General features: G+C 40.0%; 2 protein-coding genes across 2 annotated transcripts in view; one reads left to right on the forward strand and one right to left on the reverse strand.

Annotated features, from left to right (window-relative positions):
- Window positions 1-12,494, reverse strand: part of LOC124797859 (queuine tRNA-ribosyltransferase catalytic subunit) — a 53,915-nt gene extending 41,421 nt beyond the window's left edge. The window contains exon 1 of the mRNA XM_047260930.1: window positions 12,338-12,494. Coding sequence (XP_047116886.1) covers window positions 12,338-12,478 — 141 coding nt within the window. The 5' untranslated portion in view covers window positions 12,479-12,494. The remainder of the gene's footprint in view (window positions 1-12,337) is intronic.
- The window catches only part of LOC124797860 (dolichyldiphosphatase 1-like), a 65,201-nt gene continuing 60,498 nt past the window's right edge, over window positions 12,474-17,176 (forward strand). Inside the window, exon 1 of the mRNA XM_047260931.1 lies at window positions 12,474-12,623. Within this exon, the coding sequence (XP_047116887.1) occupies window positions 12,488-12,623 (136 nt within the window). The 5' untranslated portion in view covers window positions 12,474-12,487. The remainder of the gene's footprint in view (window positions 12,624-17,176) is intronic.

Raw genomic sequence — 17,176 nt, forward strand, 5'->3', positions numbered from 1 at the left:
ACTTGTATGCCAAAAGCACAACATGTTTGTGAGCCCTTTTTCCAAAGTATGTAGCCATGGGTCAGAGGACAAAATGCTGAATAGGAATGGTCAGTACCATCTTGTCCTCCTGTTGACATGTGACCTTGTGATGTAACAGTGTGGCAATATTTTGCAGGGTAGTGGCACAATTTTGGCACTTTCTACCTTTCCTTGGCCACTACATCAGCTTTTTCACTCACTGCATCCAGGAATGTCCTGGTACCTATCCACTTCTGAAGGAGGAAACATCTACAAGCATCTGTATTATTTTCTCCCTGAGTTAAATCTGATGAATTGCTTGGAAGCCACCGAGAGAATCACAGAAAACGAGAAAAATATTTTCTCAAGCATGTCTCATCTCCTCTATTGCCTATAGGACAACATAAAAGTCTGCACGTACACTATAATTTTACCTAGCAGGTGGATCCTGAAGACGATGGCTAGCAAAAATGATTGCGCAGCCAAGAGAGCCCCTCTGAATTGATAAAGCTGTGGTGTTACTCTAAAATACGAGGGCAGTTCAATAAGTAATGCAACACATTTTTTTTCTCGGCCAATTTTGGTTGAAAAAACCGGAAATTTCTTGTGGAATATTTTCAAACATTCCCGCTTCGTCTCGTATAGTTTCACTGACTTCCGACAGGTGGCAGCGCTGTACGGAGCTGTTAAAATGGCGTCTGTAACGGATGTGCGTTGCAAACAACGGGCAGTGATCGAGTTTCTTTTGGCGGAAAACCAGGGCATCTCAGATATTCATAGGCGCTTGCAGAACGTCTACGGTGATCTGGCAGTGGACAAAAGTACGATGAGTCGTTGGGCAAAGCGTGTGTCATCATCGCCGCAAGGTCAAGCAAGACTGTCTGATCTCCCGCGTGTGGGCCGGCCGTGCACAGCTGTGACTCCTGCAATGGCGGAGCGTGCAAACACACTCGTTCGAGATGATCGACGGATCACTATCAAACAACTCAGTGCTCAACTTGACATCTCTGTTGGTAATGCTGTCACAATTGTTCACCAGTTGGGATATTCAAAGGTTTGTTCCCGCTGGGTCCCTCGTTGTCTAACCGAACACCATAAAGAGCAAAGGAGAACCATCTGTGCGGAATTGCTTGCTCGTCATGTGGCTGAGGGTGACAATTTCTTGTCAAAGATTGTTACAGGCGATGAAACATGGGTTCATCACTTCGAACCTGAAACAAAACGGCAATCAATGGATTGGCACCATACCCACTCCCCTACCAAGAAAAAGTTTAAAGCCATACCCTCAGCCGGTAAAGTCATAGTTACAGTCTTCTGGGACGCTGAAGGGGTTATTCTGTTCGATGTCCTTCCCCATGGTCAAACGATCAACTCTGAAGTGTATTGTGCTACTCTTCAGAAATTGAAGAAACGACTTCAGCGTGTTCGTAGGCACAAAAATCAGAACGAACTTCTCCTTCTTCATGACAACGCAAGACCTCACACAAGTCTTCGCACCCTAGAGGAGCTCACAAAACTTCAGTGGACTGTTCTTCCTCATGCACCCTACAGCCCCGATCTCGCACCGTCGGATTTCCATATGTTTGGCCCAATGAAGGACACAATCCGTGGGAGGCACTACGCGGATGATGAAGAAGTTACTGATGCAGTAAGACGTTGGCTCCGACATCGACCAGTGGAATGGTACCGTGCAGGCATACAGGCCCTCATTTCAAGGTGGCGTAAGGCCGTAGCATTGAATGGAGATTACGTTGAAAAATAGTGTTGTGTAGCTAAAAGATTGGGGAATAACCTGGTGTATTTCAATGCTGAATAAAACAACCCCTGTTTCAGAAAAAAAATGTGTTGCATTACTTATTGAACTGCCCTCGTATTATCAAAAGTTTTGTATCTCCACATACCAACCACGACAGCATGTCAGAGAGAAACTTACTGTCAAACAGAAGAACCCCACTCCATCTTACAAGCGGCATTACAAGACAATGACACAATCCTGTCAACAGCACTGTATAAATGATTGGGCTACATAAGAACCCTTCATTTGCTGTTATTCTGTGAAACCTATCGTCAAAGCATAGCAGTATACAGTGCAATGACCTAGTTTCTGTACGGATTTGATCTAGACTTCTTGCGACTGTATGTCAACGGCTTTGAATAGCTTTGTTTTACTATCTGGTTAACTTTTCTTATTTCTGAATTAACTGTTACGTATCATCCCTGCCTCTTTTGGTAGAAAGTTTTGAAAATGACATTTGCAGTGCTTTCTCTCTTAAAAGCTGTCAAATCTTTGGACTTTGTAAGCAGCCAATATGGTGATTTTGACATACTGGCACAAATATCTGTCGCATCATATTCTAAAATATAGTTCTTTGCACAAATTCAAAATGGCCTTATTGTTCCCAAACACTCGTTAAACTACTGCTCCATTATATATGTTTGTTAGAATATGATTACATACAGCATGACTGGAAAGTGGCAAGTTTCCAACATCAACACAAAGAATAGAGTATGGAGGCTGGTGTACACCCCCCCCCGAAAAAAAAAAACTGGATCTCCGGGTAGAATGAATGATCAAAACAATACAATGTGCAGTGATAATCACACTGGGAGCATAGGAAGACTGTAAAAGGGGGTCAGACATGTCGCACTCGCATCCCACGTCTTGTGGCTAACATTTTTTCAAGGGTTGAAAGCTTTGAGAAATGAACTTTCAGATTCCTTAGGTTGGATGTCTAGTTACGTTATCACCAAATGGCCCCGAGATCTCAGGGATTCATAAAAATGAATGTAGAGGCTTATCTCACTAGTGGTAAGATAACTACTGCCTACAGGAAAATTAAAGAGGCTTGTGGAGAAAAGAGAACCACTTGTCTGAATATCAAGAGCTCAGATGGAAACCCAGTTCTAAGCAAAGAAGGGAAAGCAGAAAGATGGAAGGAGTATATAGAGGGTCTATACAAGGGCGATGTACTTGAGGTCAATATTAAGGAAATGGAAGAGGATGTAGATGAAGATGAAATGGGAGATATGATACTGCGTGAAGAGTTTGACAGAGCACTGAAAGACCTAAGTCGAAACAAGGCCCCGGGAGTAGACAACATTCCATTAGAACTACTGACGGCCTTGGGAGAGCCAGTCCTGACAAAACTCTACCATCTGGTGAGCAAGATGTACGAGACAGGCGAAATACCCTCAGACTTCAAGAAGAATATAATAATTCCAATCCCAAAGAAAGCAGGTGTTGACAGATGTGAAAATTACCGAACTATCAGTTTAATAAGTCACAGCTGCAAAATACTAACGCGAATTCTTTACAGACGAATGGAAAAACTAGTAGAAGCCGACCTTGGGGAAGATCAGTTTGGATTCCGTAGAAATATTGGAACACGTGAGGCAATACTGACCCTACGACTTATCTCAGAAGCTAGATTAAGGAAAGGCAAACCTATGTTTCCAGTATTTGTAGCCTTACAGAAAGCTTTTGACAATATTGACTGGAATACTCTCTTTCAAATTCTGAAGGTGGCAGGGGTAAAATATAGGGAGAGAAAGATTATTTACAATTTGCATAGAAACCAAATGGCAGTTATAAGAGTTGAGGGGCATGAAAGGGAAGCAGTGGTTGGGAAGGGAGTGAGACAGGGTTGTAGCCTCTCCCTGATGTTATTCAATCTGTATATTGAGCAAGCAGTGAAGGAAACAAACGAAAAATTCAGAGTAGGTATTAAAATCCATGGAGAAGAAATGAAAACTTTGTGGTTCGCCAATGACATTGTAATTCTGTCAGAGACAGCAAAGGACTTGGAAGAGCAGTTGAACGGAATGGATAGTGTCTTGAAAGGAGGATGTAAGATGAACATCAACAAAAGCAAAACGAGGATAATGGAATGTAGTCAATTTAAGTCGGGTGGTGCTGAGGGTATTAGATTAGGAAATGAGACACTTAAAGTAGTAAAGGAGTTTTGCTATTTGGGGAGCAAAATAACTGATGATGGTCGAATTAGAGAGGATATAAAATGTAGACTGGAAGGTGTTTCTGAAGAAGAGAAATTTGTTAACATCAAGTATATATTTAAGTGTCAGGAAGTCGTTTCTGAAAGTATTTGTATGGAGTGTAGCCATGTATGGAAGTGAAACATGGATGATAAATAGTTTAGACAAGAAGAGAATAGAAGCTTTCGAAATGTGGTGCTAAAGAAGAATGCTGAAGATTAGATGGGTAGATCACATAACTAATGAGGAGGTGTTGAATAGGATTGGGGAGAAGAGAAAAAATTTGTGTAACAGTAACCATTGCTCTGATGTGGCCATTGATGCAAACAATTAGGCAAATGTAGGCAGTTTCTGAGCCATGCACGACTTCTTTGCTTCAAAGTATGATATTCACCTTGAAACCTTAATTTCTCATAATTTATTTTTCTCAAAGAATAATGCACAGTCACAACTTCAAGTGGTGTGACTGACTAAACAGTTCAGACAGAATAGTGATGTTGTGTTATATACGTTTCTTTCTTTGTATGTAGGTCAGCTGCATTTTCTACATTGTACACATCTCTTGGAAGCCTCTGGTGGTGAGAACATAGTGCTAGAACTAGGAATAGTGCATAAGGTTTGGCGTGTATGGTGTCACTTTAACGTAAATAAACAGTGCTGTTTAATAATTAGGCAATGATAGACAACTGAAGGTGATAATAAATGCAGCTGTATTAATGAGATCGCCATTCACTTGCTTCCTGGTGTTTTTCAAGTTTAATCCTCCTGATTTCCACTCTTTGTTTGCTGCTTGTAACATAATACTCATTAAATCTCTTTCACCTCCTATATCCTTGCTAGAAACCGATCAGCTGGTATGTCATTACAGTTGTTCACTACCATTACCTCGAATTGGACCACACCAGAATCTGGCATATAAGCTGACATGAGCCGTATTGAAAATTACTACGGAGTGTGATGTACTGCACATAAATAGGCAAAGACATCTATTACTGTATCATTACACTACCAGTGACAAATGACTGGAAACAGTAACTACTGTAAAATTCCTACGAGTAACCATCTGGAGTGACCTGAAGTAGACTTTAGGTGTAACACATCATTCTAGGAATAATAATGGGTTACACTCTTGTCCTTCTAAACAACAAAAAGATGATCATTGTATTTAATATTTTTCTACTGATATTTAAGTTTCAGACAGCATAATATGAGGTAAGGGTACAACATATCTACAAGATGGGACAAAGAATTTAGCGTCTCCACCCACTGTGGGCCACTTGCTCTTAGACATAGCAGCTCGGAGGTGTGTTGCTGCCATGGAAGAATAGGGTTCACAATATCAATAACAATAACATCATAGAACAGAAAGAGTCTTAACACTGTCATGTTGATATTACTCATTCTCTCTGACGTTTTGCTTTGTCATACTATATTCACATTGTACAGTCTAATGGGACAAGACATCTGTAATTCGAGCAGTTGCAATACGACTGTATTGCAGATATCTGAGGAAAGTTACCTGTCAAAGAATAAAGAAGCTTTAATAACATTTTCTTGGTCAGTACAAAGACATGATAAGAATTCCAACTTTCTTTCATCCTCCAGCACAGAAGACAAAGGAGAAGTCTACTATGAAGAACAGAAGTAATGATCTGATCAGCAGGTCTGAATCTTAATTTATTCACGATATAGGTGATAACAGAAACTATATTATATGCCATTTATTGATCAATCATGTACACAGTTGAAAAGCACTTCAGATTGACGACATAAAACAAACTGTACAAAGAGCATAATGGCCAGACGTGGAACAATGCGTTATTGACTTGCCCAATTTATGAAGCTCGTTGGGATGGCAACCAAGGAAAAGGCATCCTGATCTGCATTCGTAAAGACCCATCTCCGAGGGCATCCAGGAGAGTGATGCTGGAGAAAAGATAAGATGATCAAAAGATGATTGCTGTCGCATAAATCGTCATGAACTCCCCATGTACAGAGGGGAGGAATCCCGGGCTATGAATGGAAAGATCAAGGGCTGAGAAAGTGCCGCGTGCCACGCTAAAGTGTATGGGGCTCCAGTGTTAAAAAGAGGCAGAGATTAAGCACTGCCAGCAGGTCTTCAACAGTCCTTCTCTGGTCAGTGGTTTCAGTATCACCCCATAGAGGCTTATGATTGTTAAAATCCCAAGGAGAAGGAAGGGCTGGGGGAGGGGGTGAGACTTGTCTAAGGAGGGCAAGGAGAGCAGGAAGAGTAGGAGGTCAGTCTGGGGGAGATAATGATTACATATTGTTAGTGCAGAGTCTAAAGGAATCTGAATGGCCGCCGCTTCCAGTGCAGTACAAAGAACCCGGGAACTAATAACATCCATGCCAGACCAATGTACAGACAACACTGGAAGCTCGCAAAGGGCCGACCCGGTTCCAGTAGAAGACTTGGAAACTGTGAAGAGTTGGTGAACGAGTATCCAAAAAATGAGAGTCTTGAAATATAGCAGAAGCTACAGAGTAGAGAGGAAGAAGAGAATGCAATTCTGGAAGATGACGATAATAACCATTGGAGTTGCATTGGCAATAAGTGGCTGTCACCAGTAAGGACGGAATGACATGCATGAATGTAAGATCGGACCCTGATTGAGAGGTAGGGAGCCACATGCCCTGGGACGTCGAGGGGAGGGGGGGCTCATCCCAAGACTTAAGCTGCTGCTTCTTCTTCTTATTCTGCTCCTCCTCCTCTTTTGAGGGTGAGAAGAGGTGTGGATGGGAAGAAAGCAAGTTGCAGCAATACCTGAATCCAAAAGAGAACAAGTGTCTTGTGGCCCACTGAGCATGGGCAGTCTATCTGACATGAAGCAACAAGCTTCTTGTATCCCAAAAGGGTGCCAGAGAAGAGGGTTTCTTCTCTAGATGAGGTGAAGGAGCATTTCTGTGAGAGGAAGGAACAGGAACCACCAGGGATGAGGACAGGGAAAGCAGGACAGGATGGAGGTAAAGAGGAGGAAAAGAGTAACAAAAGCAAAGGTAGATGTTAAAAGTACCAGATGGAGATGAACTAATTTCTGTAAGGCCTCAGGGGACAATAAATAGCTGAGTCAAGAGTTTTAAATTCCTAAATCTCCCTTTCCTTTTTATAGATTGGGCAATCTGGCAAGTAAGGATAATGTGGGCCAGAACAGTTCACACACTGGGGTGGTGGGGTACAAGGAATCCCTGCCCGCAAGGGCGGCCATAGTCACTGCAAACAGGATTCACTTCACATTGTGAAAACATCAGACCAAAATGTAGACGCCAGAAACAGCGCATGGGAGTTGGTCTTCACATTCTAATGGTAAACTATAACTCTGACTTTTCTGGAAGGGTATACCTCTCAAAAGCCACGATGAAAGCACCAGTATCAACACAATTGTCCTAATGTCCTCTCTGGACTTTCCAGACGAAATAAATGCCATGCCATTCCATATTAGTATGAGTTACTCGTGCGATTGAGGGAGGAGGTCCCTGTCAAAGATAACGCCTTGGGTCATATATAAGGACTGTTGAGGAATGATGTTCACTGGGATGTCTCCTAAGCGCTCGCACACACAAAGGGACGCCGACTAACTGGCAGAAGAGATTTTAATCAATATGAAACCAGATTGTGCTTTAATTAGTGAGTCAACTTCACCTAACTTATCTCTGATATGTTCTACAAAAAAAGAGCAGTTTGGTATCAGCGAAAGTCTCTCCGTCTGTCCTAAAACAAACTAAGTAATGGGGAAAGGGTTTCACCCCATGCTGACAAGCATGGCCTTCCTCTCAGGCAGGCGACCAGGTAAGTGAAAGCCAAGGAAGCAAAAGTAGGAGCAGAGAGAGAACCATTCCTGACTGAAGAGATGACTGCAGAAGAGCAGCCAGAAGTATGGAGCTTAGTACGCTTTATGTGCAGAGCATACACGCTGGTGCCTCCCTATTTGATCAGGGGCTCACCCCGTAGGCACCACCCAGTCGACACAAGGGCTGTGTGGCATGACGGTCATTCCCGGGAGTTCCAATGCCCCAAAAATACAAGCGACCACTTCTTGGCACACAAGAGGCAGTGACAGCTCAGGTACCAAAAGTGCGATCTACGTGTTGTCTGGGGCCTCAGCCAGAAGGATACATATCAGCCCCATCACAATGACCAGCTACATGTGCTGATCACCTGGTTGGGGGGGGGGGAGGGGTCTGTCTACAGTGGGGAAAGTGGGGAAGGAAGGCAGAAGAAGAGGAAGTTCTTTCCCAAATGGCTCACACTATGGAAACAATTTAGAAAGGTAGGTCGAACCACTGGTGAACCAGAAACAAAAGGGAGAGTGGAAACATTAGTCCAGACCAAAAAGGAATACTGGATGTGGAAAGAATGAGTAAGGAAACAGTGTTGAAAAATGCTGGTGAGAGGACAAAGGAAGAAGAACTGGCTGTGACATTCACCGAGACAAGAGTGTCTGCTAAGAGATGCTTTGGAAGGTCTAATTCATGGGAGGAGAGTGAGGGATGATAGATGACATAAAGGGAACTGGAGATTATGTGGATCTGAAGAGGATGGTGGAAGGAAAAAGAGCATGACAAGTTATCGTGTGAAAACCTGCCTTTGGGCAAATACTGAGGATTATGAATCTAGACAACATTAACGTGACAAATAAGTGTCTAATGAAGTAGGTTAATAACTTTCTTTTGAATTTGTTGGGATCCCATGTTTTTGCTTTACCTTGTAAAATGGGCCAATGCCAGACTACTAATTCAAAAGGTATGGGATTTGATCCCCAGTCAGCCCTAGCAACTTTTATCTGTGGCTTCTTTCACCTGTGGCAACTACTAGTTAATGTGAAAATTACCATGTAACACTACGGTCTGAACTCACATTAAAGAGTATGCCCTTCTATAACTAATTTGGTAACTGAGTACAAAGGTCAGAGGAAAGCAAGGGCATACTGATTCCAGCAGGATAATGCCTAGAACAGAACTGTGGCGTTCAAACCTTTGGGTTAGTGACAGCACTTGCTTTCCAATGTTAGTTGGGAGCTTGTGGAATACCTTTACTCTAGGGTACACAACTCTACACTGAACCCTCGACAATAAGGCAAAAAATTAATTTTATATCTAGTGTTGTGACTATGCAAATCACAGTTCAGCTAAAACGTTTTCATCATCAACCTATTTGGGAAGCAAGTGTAGCAAAAGCTCGCCAACGGATGGTCTGACGATAGTACTGTGTAACCAAACAGGCAGACTCAAGCGAATACTTTTTACTGATTGTGTTGGTTGCTGTTCCAGGTGACAGTAGATTGGGAATACATCTTTTTTGAAGTTGTAAAATGTGAGTTTTTGGGAAAATAGAACTAAACCTTTCAGCTATCACTAGATTTGTTTCTCCTTACACTGAAATGGACCCTTGATTAGTATGCTAGTATCATTAGCAAACATTATAGTTTCTGAATGATACTTTAAAGCCATTAGAGAATCAGCTGTATAGGTTAAGAATGATAGTGGATCCAGTACTGATCTTCGTGGGGGTCCAAATGTTATGCTCCCTCAATCACAGGTTAATTTCATTCTTTTGCGACAGCCAGTCTGATTTCTGTTACAAAGGTGAAATGCTAACAACATAAGAGTGTTGTCATTAATGCTATAATGTATTAATTTGTGTGAAAAGCTTTCATTTATTGTTTCACTGGCACACAGGGTTATGGTGATTGTGTTATCTCACTGAAATTCCAGCCTTGTAGTGAGACTGTTAATCGTGCATCCTACTGCAGCACTGTGCAGCAACTGGAACAGGGCATATGATGGAAACTACATAGAATCTTCACAGAGGGTGTGATTCTTCTGGATGACAATGCCAACCTCACACAATAAAAACATAGGGGCTGCTACAAACATTTCACTGAGGCCATTTAGATCATCCACTGTAAAGCCCTGACTGCAGCCCCACAGTGATTTCCATCTGCTTGCACCTATTAAAAAGCATCTTGATGGGCAGCAATTTGAAGACAACGTGACAGTAGCCCAAGAGGTCACTCATTTGATGCAACAGCTACAGGGTTTCAATGCCTTGTGAAATAGTGGGATAATGTATGTATTTATATTTCCAGTGGAAATATTATGGAAAGTAAATTGAATTCTATGGTAGTAGTCACAGAACTGATGTGCTTCCATATCTTGCAACTTATTTATTGACTCACATTCTTTCTTCATCAGTAAGTAAATTGTGGCAAACTAATGGAACTTCAACAGGAATACTACTTTTTGGGACATGAATTTTTCCCTTTTCAATGCCTTTAACTATATTAAAGACTTGAAGACATCGGATCAGAGTGAGAAAGCATGGGATTTCGATCAGGGACACAAATATGTCTACAGGATGCTCAATGTATATAAAAAAAGTAAGAGAATAATAATAATAATGAGAGGTGTAATACACACCATTCAAATTAACATTTCCCTCAAAGAAATGCTGTCTCACTGGACCTATACACCATGCACAAGAAATAAATGACTATAAACAGAGCTTATGGTGGACATCTACAACGAAACATACAAACAAATACATCCCAGACACCATCTATAACACATCATGACACAAATCAAACACTATATAGATGGCTGTCAATTTTCACTAGATTCTATTATTTTGTATGACTAGCATCTCTCTGGTAATAAAACCAGTTAAAGATGTAGCCAATAAAAAGTGATGGTGTGCAAATTTCTACGCTAGCACAAAATGCGTGGTAGTTTGTCTCTGATCAGTGAACTGTAGCACCAGCCTTCACTAACCATGTTTGGAAACTCCACTGGAGAAAACTAGCAGAAGACTGTTGAAGCATGAACCAATTAGGTATAGTTCATTAGCTATATCTATCTGAGAGAGTGTAGCACTTACGCTGTCTCTCCTGGCAATTGTGAGACAGTTACACTAGTTTCAAATTTTGCATTTCAAATTCTAATATAGACAGTTACACTAGTTTAAAATTTTGAATTTCAAATTCTAATATATCTAAGATAACACCTGATGTCCATATTGCTTCATGCTAAGGGATTTTACTGAGGTAAGTGCAAGAGAGATAATCTAATGTGAAAATTTCGAAAGACCTGTTTTATATATTATTTGACAGCATATGCTTTATGGTTAGTTGGTTGGGGGGGGGGGGGGAAGCATGATCAAGGGAAAAACTTTTTTATGCTCTCCACTCCTTTTCATACTGAAAAAGAGGAATAAAAAGGATCTTTCGATAGCACTCGTCGGTCGTGACCAGTGACATGGGAATCATGTGACAAATGTGCAAGCTACATGACTGTACCATAATATTAGTGGTGACTCTTTTTTTTCTCCCAGATGGGATAAGCTACAGATCACTGTGCCACTAAAACCAAATGTTTACTTTGACATGTGCTGACTTCGACGGCTCAAAAAAACACCAACGTCGCCTTCCAGTCTAATCTACATCTCAGACTAATTTGCAGATTAGCCGCTCATCACAACCAAACTGTGACGTCACAGAAGCCATGAACATTACGTTACTGGTTAAAGCCATCGACTAGTATCGAATATTCCTGTTGATCCAAGAAGAGAATAGCGAAAATGTTACGTAATTGCTGATACCTTGTATACGTTCTTTTAATTTATTAGTTATTTTCTGCCAACGGCATTTGTGCTATCGCTAATCTTCCCGGCGCACAATGTATATTACTGTCGCATGAGTGACGTCAAGTTATGGGCGCCATATTGGATTTAGAAGTCGCCTGTGTCCATTTTGATGACATCACAGGTCAAATACGAGACGCGGTACCGAACGCTTCGCTATAAAATCCATTTAACCTAACACATCGGGAAAGATAGTGTTGCCGCATGAGAGACCCTGCAGAACAGACAAATGTTAAACATAGAACCATACAATTTTCTGTTTGAATAGTAATGCATTATTATTGTACTATAATAGTACAACTATAAAAGTATAATCCTCTTAGTAGACACATGTAATTCTTGCATTGTTTACTTTGCTGGTATGTTGTCTGCGCAAAAACAAAATTGCTCACATAATTACTGATGGGCTGTTGGCTTCACATTCATTATAAAACACATTAGTTTTAATCCGATGCATTGTTTACAACTCACGTGTTAATTCTTTAAATGGCAAAAATACCCTGTTTGCATCATTCTGGTACATGCAAAAGGCAACACTCCAGTATTCTGGGTACACTGTATATGTTTCTACAAAAACAAAATCTATAACAAACTTCATACATTGCGCACGTCGGTACTGCAATAACCTAGCTTCGATGGATTAGTGCACGTGGCAAAACGTATGTAAACGTTTAGAACATTTCCTACCTGCGTTCCGACCGGCATAAAGACTGGTGTTTCAACGTCATAGTGTGGTAAACTCATTATGCTTGTCCGTGCCTTTGACTTTTCACATTTTGCAAATATGTTGAAAGACAGCGCCGGCTTGCTTGTGCCACATGTTGACATTTTGCCAGTATGGAATGCCGGGAATACACAGCAACAAAGATGGCAGCTTCAGAAGAAGAGCATGTAATACACACAGCCAAACTCTCGACGGATGACAAGCTTGTTTGGGTTCCTCTTTCGCTGACTCTAGTTGAATATCCACAAGGCAAGTAACTTCGTTTCGAGATATATATTAATACATTTCTTTAACACTACCTCTGTTAACAAACGTTACCGAAGAATATTAACTGTTGTGAAGAAATCTGGCTCGTGTACCAAATAAGTTTGTTGATGCAGTGATTATTGTCATATTAAACATATTTTTGCATATGCAAATGATAGTATTTTCCCTACATCGGAAATTCATTGTAAAATAGATGACTTAATTCGGGTTACTGATGTTCATGGACTGGAGTGCTGTTGTGGGTCAACAGTATTGTAAGGCACTTGGGGCTCTGCCTAACCATGAATTGTATTATACATAGCATTTAGTGACATTCAGTTACAGTCCATGCGTGTTTAAGGATCTGACACAGCGTGGAGATTTACACTGTGTTGCCAGTAGCCTTGTAAGAACTGGATGGAAAGTCTGTACAAGCATTAAGTCTCAGTTAAGAGACTTTACTCTGAGTTTCACATAGGCTCCAAATTATATGTTAGCTTAAAAGACTGAAAAAAAAAACAGTACGGAAAATTTCGAATCAGAGAACTACAATTTCATTTACTTACCCACAAATTTAAAATAGTGTTATTAGTCAAGAATACCACTAAAAGTAATCTTCTTTTTTGATATAGCTATGTTAATAACAATTATTGACTGGACAATTCCACTTTGTTCTGTTCTTCAATAACCTGCAGGTAACTTTACCCTTTTGTAACATCATTCACCTTTCCAGATATTTTTCCTTCCCCTCTGTGCCCTGTACCTTTCCTTTGATAACCCTTTATTGTACACAATTTTTTTTTGCAGTATTAGGTCTTAGGTGAGATGTTTGCCTCGTTATTATCGTGAGCAACAGTTTTCTTTCCTCTCGTATTCCCATAAGTAATAACCAATGTGAATTCCACAATAATGGGATCTGGATCAAGTTAAAACTTGCAGAAATAAACAGCTTTTCATTCGTTACATTCATTGCCATGTCCAAGTTTTGGATGTGACTGATTTGTTTAGCTGTTGTGCTGAGTTATCTTTTCAGATTTATTCTTCTCTGATTTCTTTTACATTCTTCCATTGGATTTATTGATCCTAATACTGAATTATGCAAACTGATTGAGGGCAGTTTTTGAAAGTAGGTTTCTTATGTGATGTGTATGATTTTTTGTAATTAAAGTATGTTTCAGTTTCAATTATCAGGTGTCCCTGTGTGTACAAAATTGCTCGTTTACTTTGTAGGACTTTATTTTAAATTCTCTGTTGTTGGTTTTTCTTTTTTCGAGGTTATATACTCTGCAAATTTTTCTTTTCATCCAAATTCCTTGAACACTTTGTTGAACAGTTTTTGATGACATTTTTCTTTTTTGTGCTTGTACATTAAGAGTCATTTAATGTGGTCCTAAGATTTCTGATGACTACCAATGATTCTGATTTATTGCTGCATCCATTATAAATCATAAGAGAGCTCAAATTTGAAGGATCTTTTTTTCGCGATTTAATACAGAAATCTGGTTGTTTCTTCTGAAATAATTAAATTAGGGTATTTGAGATAATTTTTGATATTAAGCTATCGTAAGCTATTCGTGGATGAATGGTGAACACAGTTGGTTTATAGGAATTTTTTTGTATTAAGATCTGGATGTTTTGACATGAGTTGATGCTTGTGGGTGAAGAAAATATCAGAAAAATTTTACTGTCTTCTAACAATCATTAAACTTAATTTTTCCAGTAAATTTATTTATTTATTAATTTCAGGAGGGGGGGGGGGGGGGGGGAAGGAGGATTGATACTTTGTTTCATTGCAAATTATATTCAACACTTATCCCATAGTACTCAGAGCCATTTGTACCATTTGAAGGTTGCTCTGTGTCTGGCAGTTTCTGTCGCTTTTTGTACTTAATGGAGGCAGGTTGTTCTGAACTGCATTGCCCAACTTCAGATATTTGATCACCATTTCCAGGAAAAGAGGCTGCAAGGGATTTGACACAGGGCTATAAGGCTTGTGCCACAATGACTGTGGATATTTATTTTGTGTTTGTGTGGGTCGGTCTTCAAGCAAATGCATGCAACCTTGAGTTAGTTGGTTTCAAAGAATTCACATGGTTTTAAGTAGTTTACTGGAAGCTGTTTCAGTCCTCGTCCTCTTCCAGAGTTTTCGGCAATTGTTGAACAGTGAATAGGTGTCTGATAATTCATAAAATCTTTAAATGTTTATTAATAACATTATTGAAAGATAGTTATATTTAAATACTGACACAATTTACTTTGAGATCTTGAGGCCTGTTAATGTTGAATGTCACTGATCTTGACACAGTTAAGTATAAAATAACAAGGCAGTAATTGAAAAGGCAACTAAAGAATTGAAGAAGTCGCTATGACTGACTTATTCATTGTGAGAACATTTAGCAGTTGATATCTAAAACTTTCTTAATATTGTTTATATTTTAGTCCCAGTGCAGTATGACTAATTTTGATCTCCCTGGATCACCTTCAGATCCAAAATAAAGTAAAGCAAAATCTTTACTGTCAGATACTTTAAAAAAACACAGGTGTGTTGTACAGCTGTTGAATTTATCAAAATGGATGTCAGTAGCCCATTGTATGTCTATCTGCACACTGTGGTATGTAACTGTGGTCTAAGTTTTAGATAGGCAACGGGTTGAGGGAGGGGAGAAGAGGTAATAGTGGGGTATGGCAGAAAAATTGGAATGAGGGGGGCTTGGGAAAGGCTAAAAGGCTAAAGAAAGCAGGGAATGGGAGGGATGTTAAGAGCATAATGGATTTACATTTGGTAAACATTATAGTAACTTGTGTAAAGAGTGTCTTATATTAAAATTATAAAAAGTAAAACTGTAAAAAATAGTACAAAATGTTATGGGTTACGAACAGTGAAAGTGTAAACAGTTTAAGGTATAAAATAGCAAATTTATGTAAGTGGAATTAAGTGCAGTAACTAAAATTGAATTTAATAGCTTTGAGCTGGCTGCATCATTGTCAATTAAACAAGCAAGATAACCAAAAGTCCTGTGATCATAGTCAAAGCTTCAATGCATTAAAGTTGTCTGTGCTGCATCAGTGTTAAATGATTATTATCAAAACACATAAAGGTAACTGGGAATTTGACTGTGGTTAACTCTGTGTTTTACAAAGAAAACTGCCCATTGTACATGCGAAGATAATGGTAATTACTGTCTGTCCGTGACAAGGAGGTCAAAATACCATGACCTCCTTGGTCTGTGATACTTACGTGCCCTCTTCAGATTTTTATTGTATTGTTACTGTGCCATGGGGAGTGTGGTTCTGTTTGAGAAGGAATGTGTTTATTTTAATCGTGATCAATTCAAGGTAATCAATCTCTTCCGACTTCGGTCAACTTTAATAGTGATCAACTCCCATGATTAACTTTAATTGACATAGATGCAGTCGAATTTTTTCTTGATCGGGGTTAAATGCTGGCTTGATCATGGTTCACTTTTAATTGACAGTGCAGTGGGCTGTTAAAATAGTAAAAGTGTAAACTATTGGAATTGTAGAACTGTAAGAGGCAGAAACCAATAAAATTATAAAAATGAACACTTATGATGCAACTTAAGTTACAGGGAACAGAATGTGATAGTCATAGTTAATTGCATTTGCTGCTTCTTGGTGACATTTTATGGCACGCAGTACAGTGAGTATGGAAGGCAACTGGTTTGCTGCTAGGATGGTGTGCGAGCGGAAGTGGCACTGTTCTCTCTTCCCAGTGAGTAGGGTTGTTCTCATATGAGCATTATGTCAAGGTGGATGATTGCAAGAGGCCTTTTCCTAAAAAAGTGCACTGTCAATAAAATGGCCCTGCTGATTTAATGTACTGGCAGGTTGTTGTAAGTTTTGTGACATGCTGTCAGTGAAGATGAAAGTGTGTCACTCTGAATGACTGTCCAATTTAGTGTTCTGAAAGTGCAAATATGTTGATATAAACTCTGACCATAAGTACACAACACTTATGATAGAACAATCTCTATCTGAGGCTGAGTCCAAATAATGACACAGTATTTGACTGTGCTGGTTAAACGGCGAGATTGTCACAGCTGTGGTATATTCCAGTATGGTTTTCTTTATTAATCCATGGTAACTGAAGAACTGTCATTTGTGACAGTGATACCACTCCAGGATTTGACTCTGATGAGACAGCCTCTGCAACCCTCAGTCACAGGTTATCATACCGTGCAGATAAATACGGTGGAGATGCATGATTGGCCTCTGATATCAGTGATAAGGAGACATCACTGATTGGTTTTGTTGCCATCATAATCTTGAAATGTCTCCTGCAGGAGATGTGGCCCAAATAGCTCCTCTGCTTAAAATCACCCCTATTGAGCAACTATTGGGCTGGTGTTGCTCACTGCATTGCAGGCATGGTCAGCCACCTGAAAAACAGTGGCATGGGAAGGGATCAGACTTGTGGATCCTGAAATGCAGATGCTGGAAGAGATCAAGGCCCATGCTATTGAAAGTTGTTTTGGTGACACATCACGAGGAAGTGGGTTGGCACTCAAGTTTATTTATACTGACATGTACATGAC

The sequence above is a fragment of the Schistocerca piceifrons genome, chromosome 5, assembly GCF_021461385.2.
Source record: "Schistocerca piceifrons isolate TAMUIC-IGC-003096 chromosome 5, iqSchPice1.1, whole genome shotgun sequence".
Lineage (NCBI taxonomy): Eukaryota > Metazoa > Arthropoda > Insecta > Orthoptera > Acrididae > Schistocerca > Schistocerca piceifrons.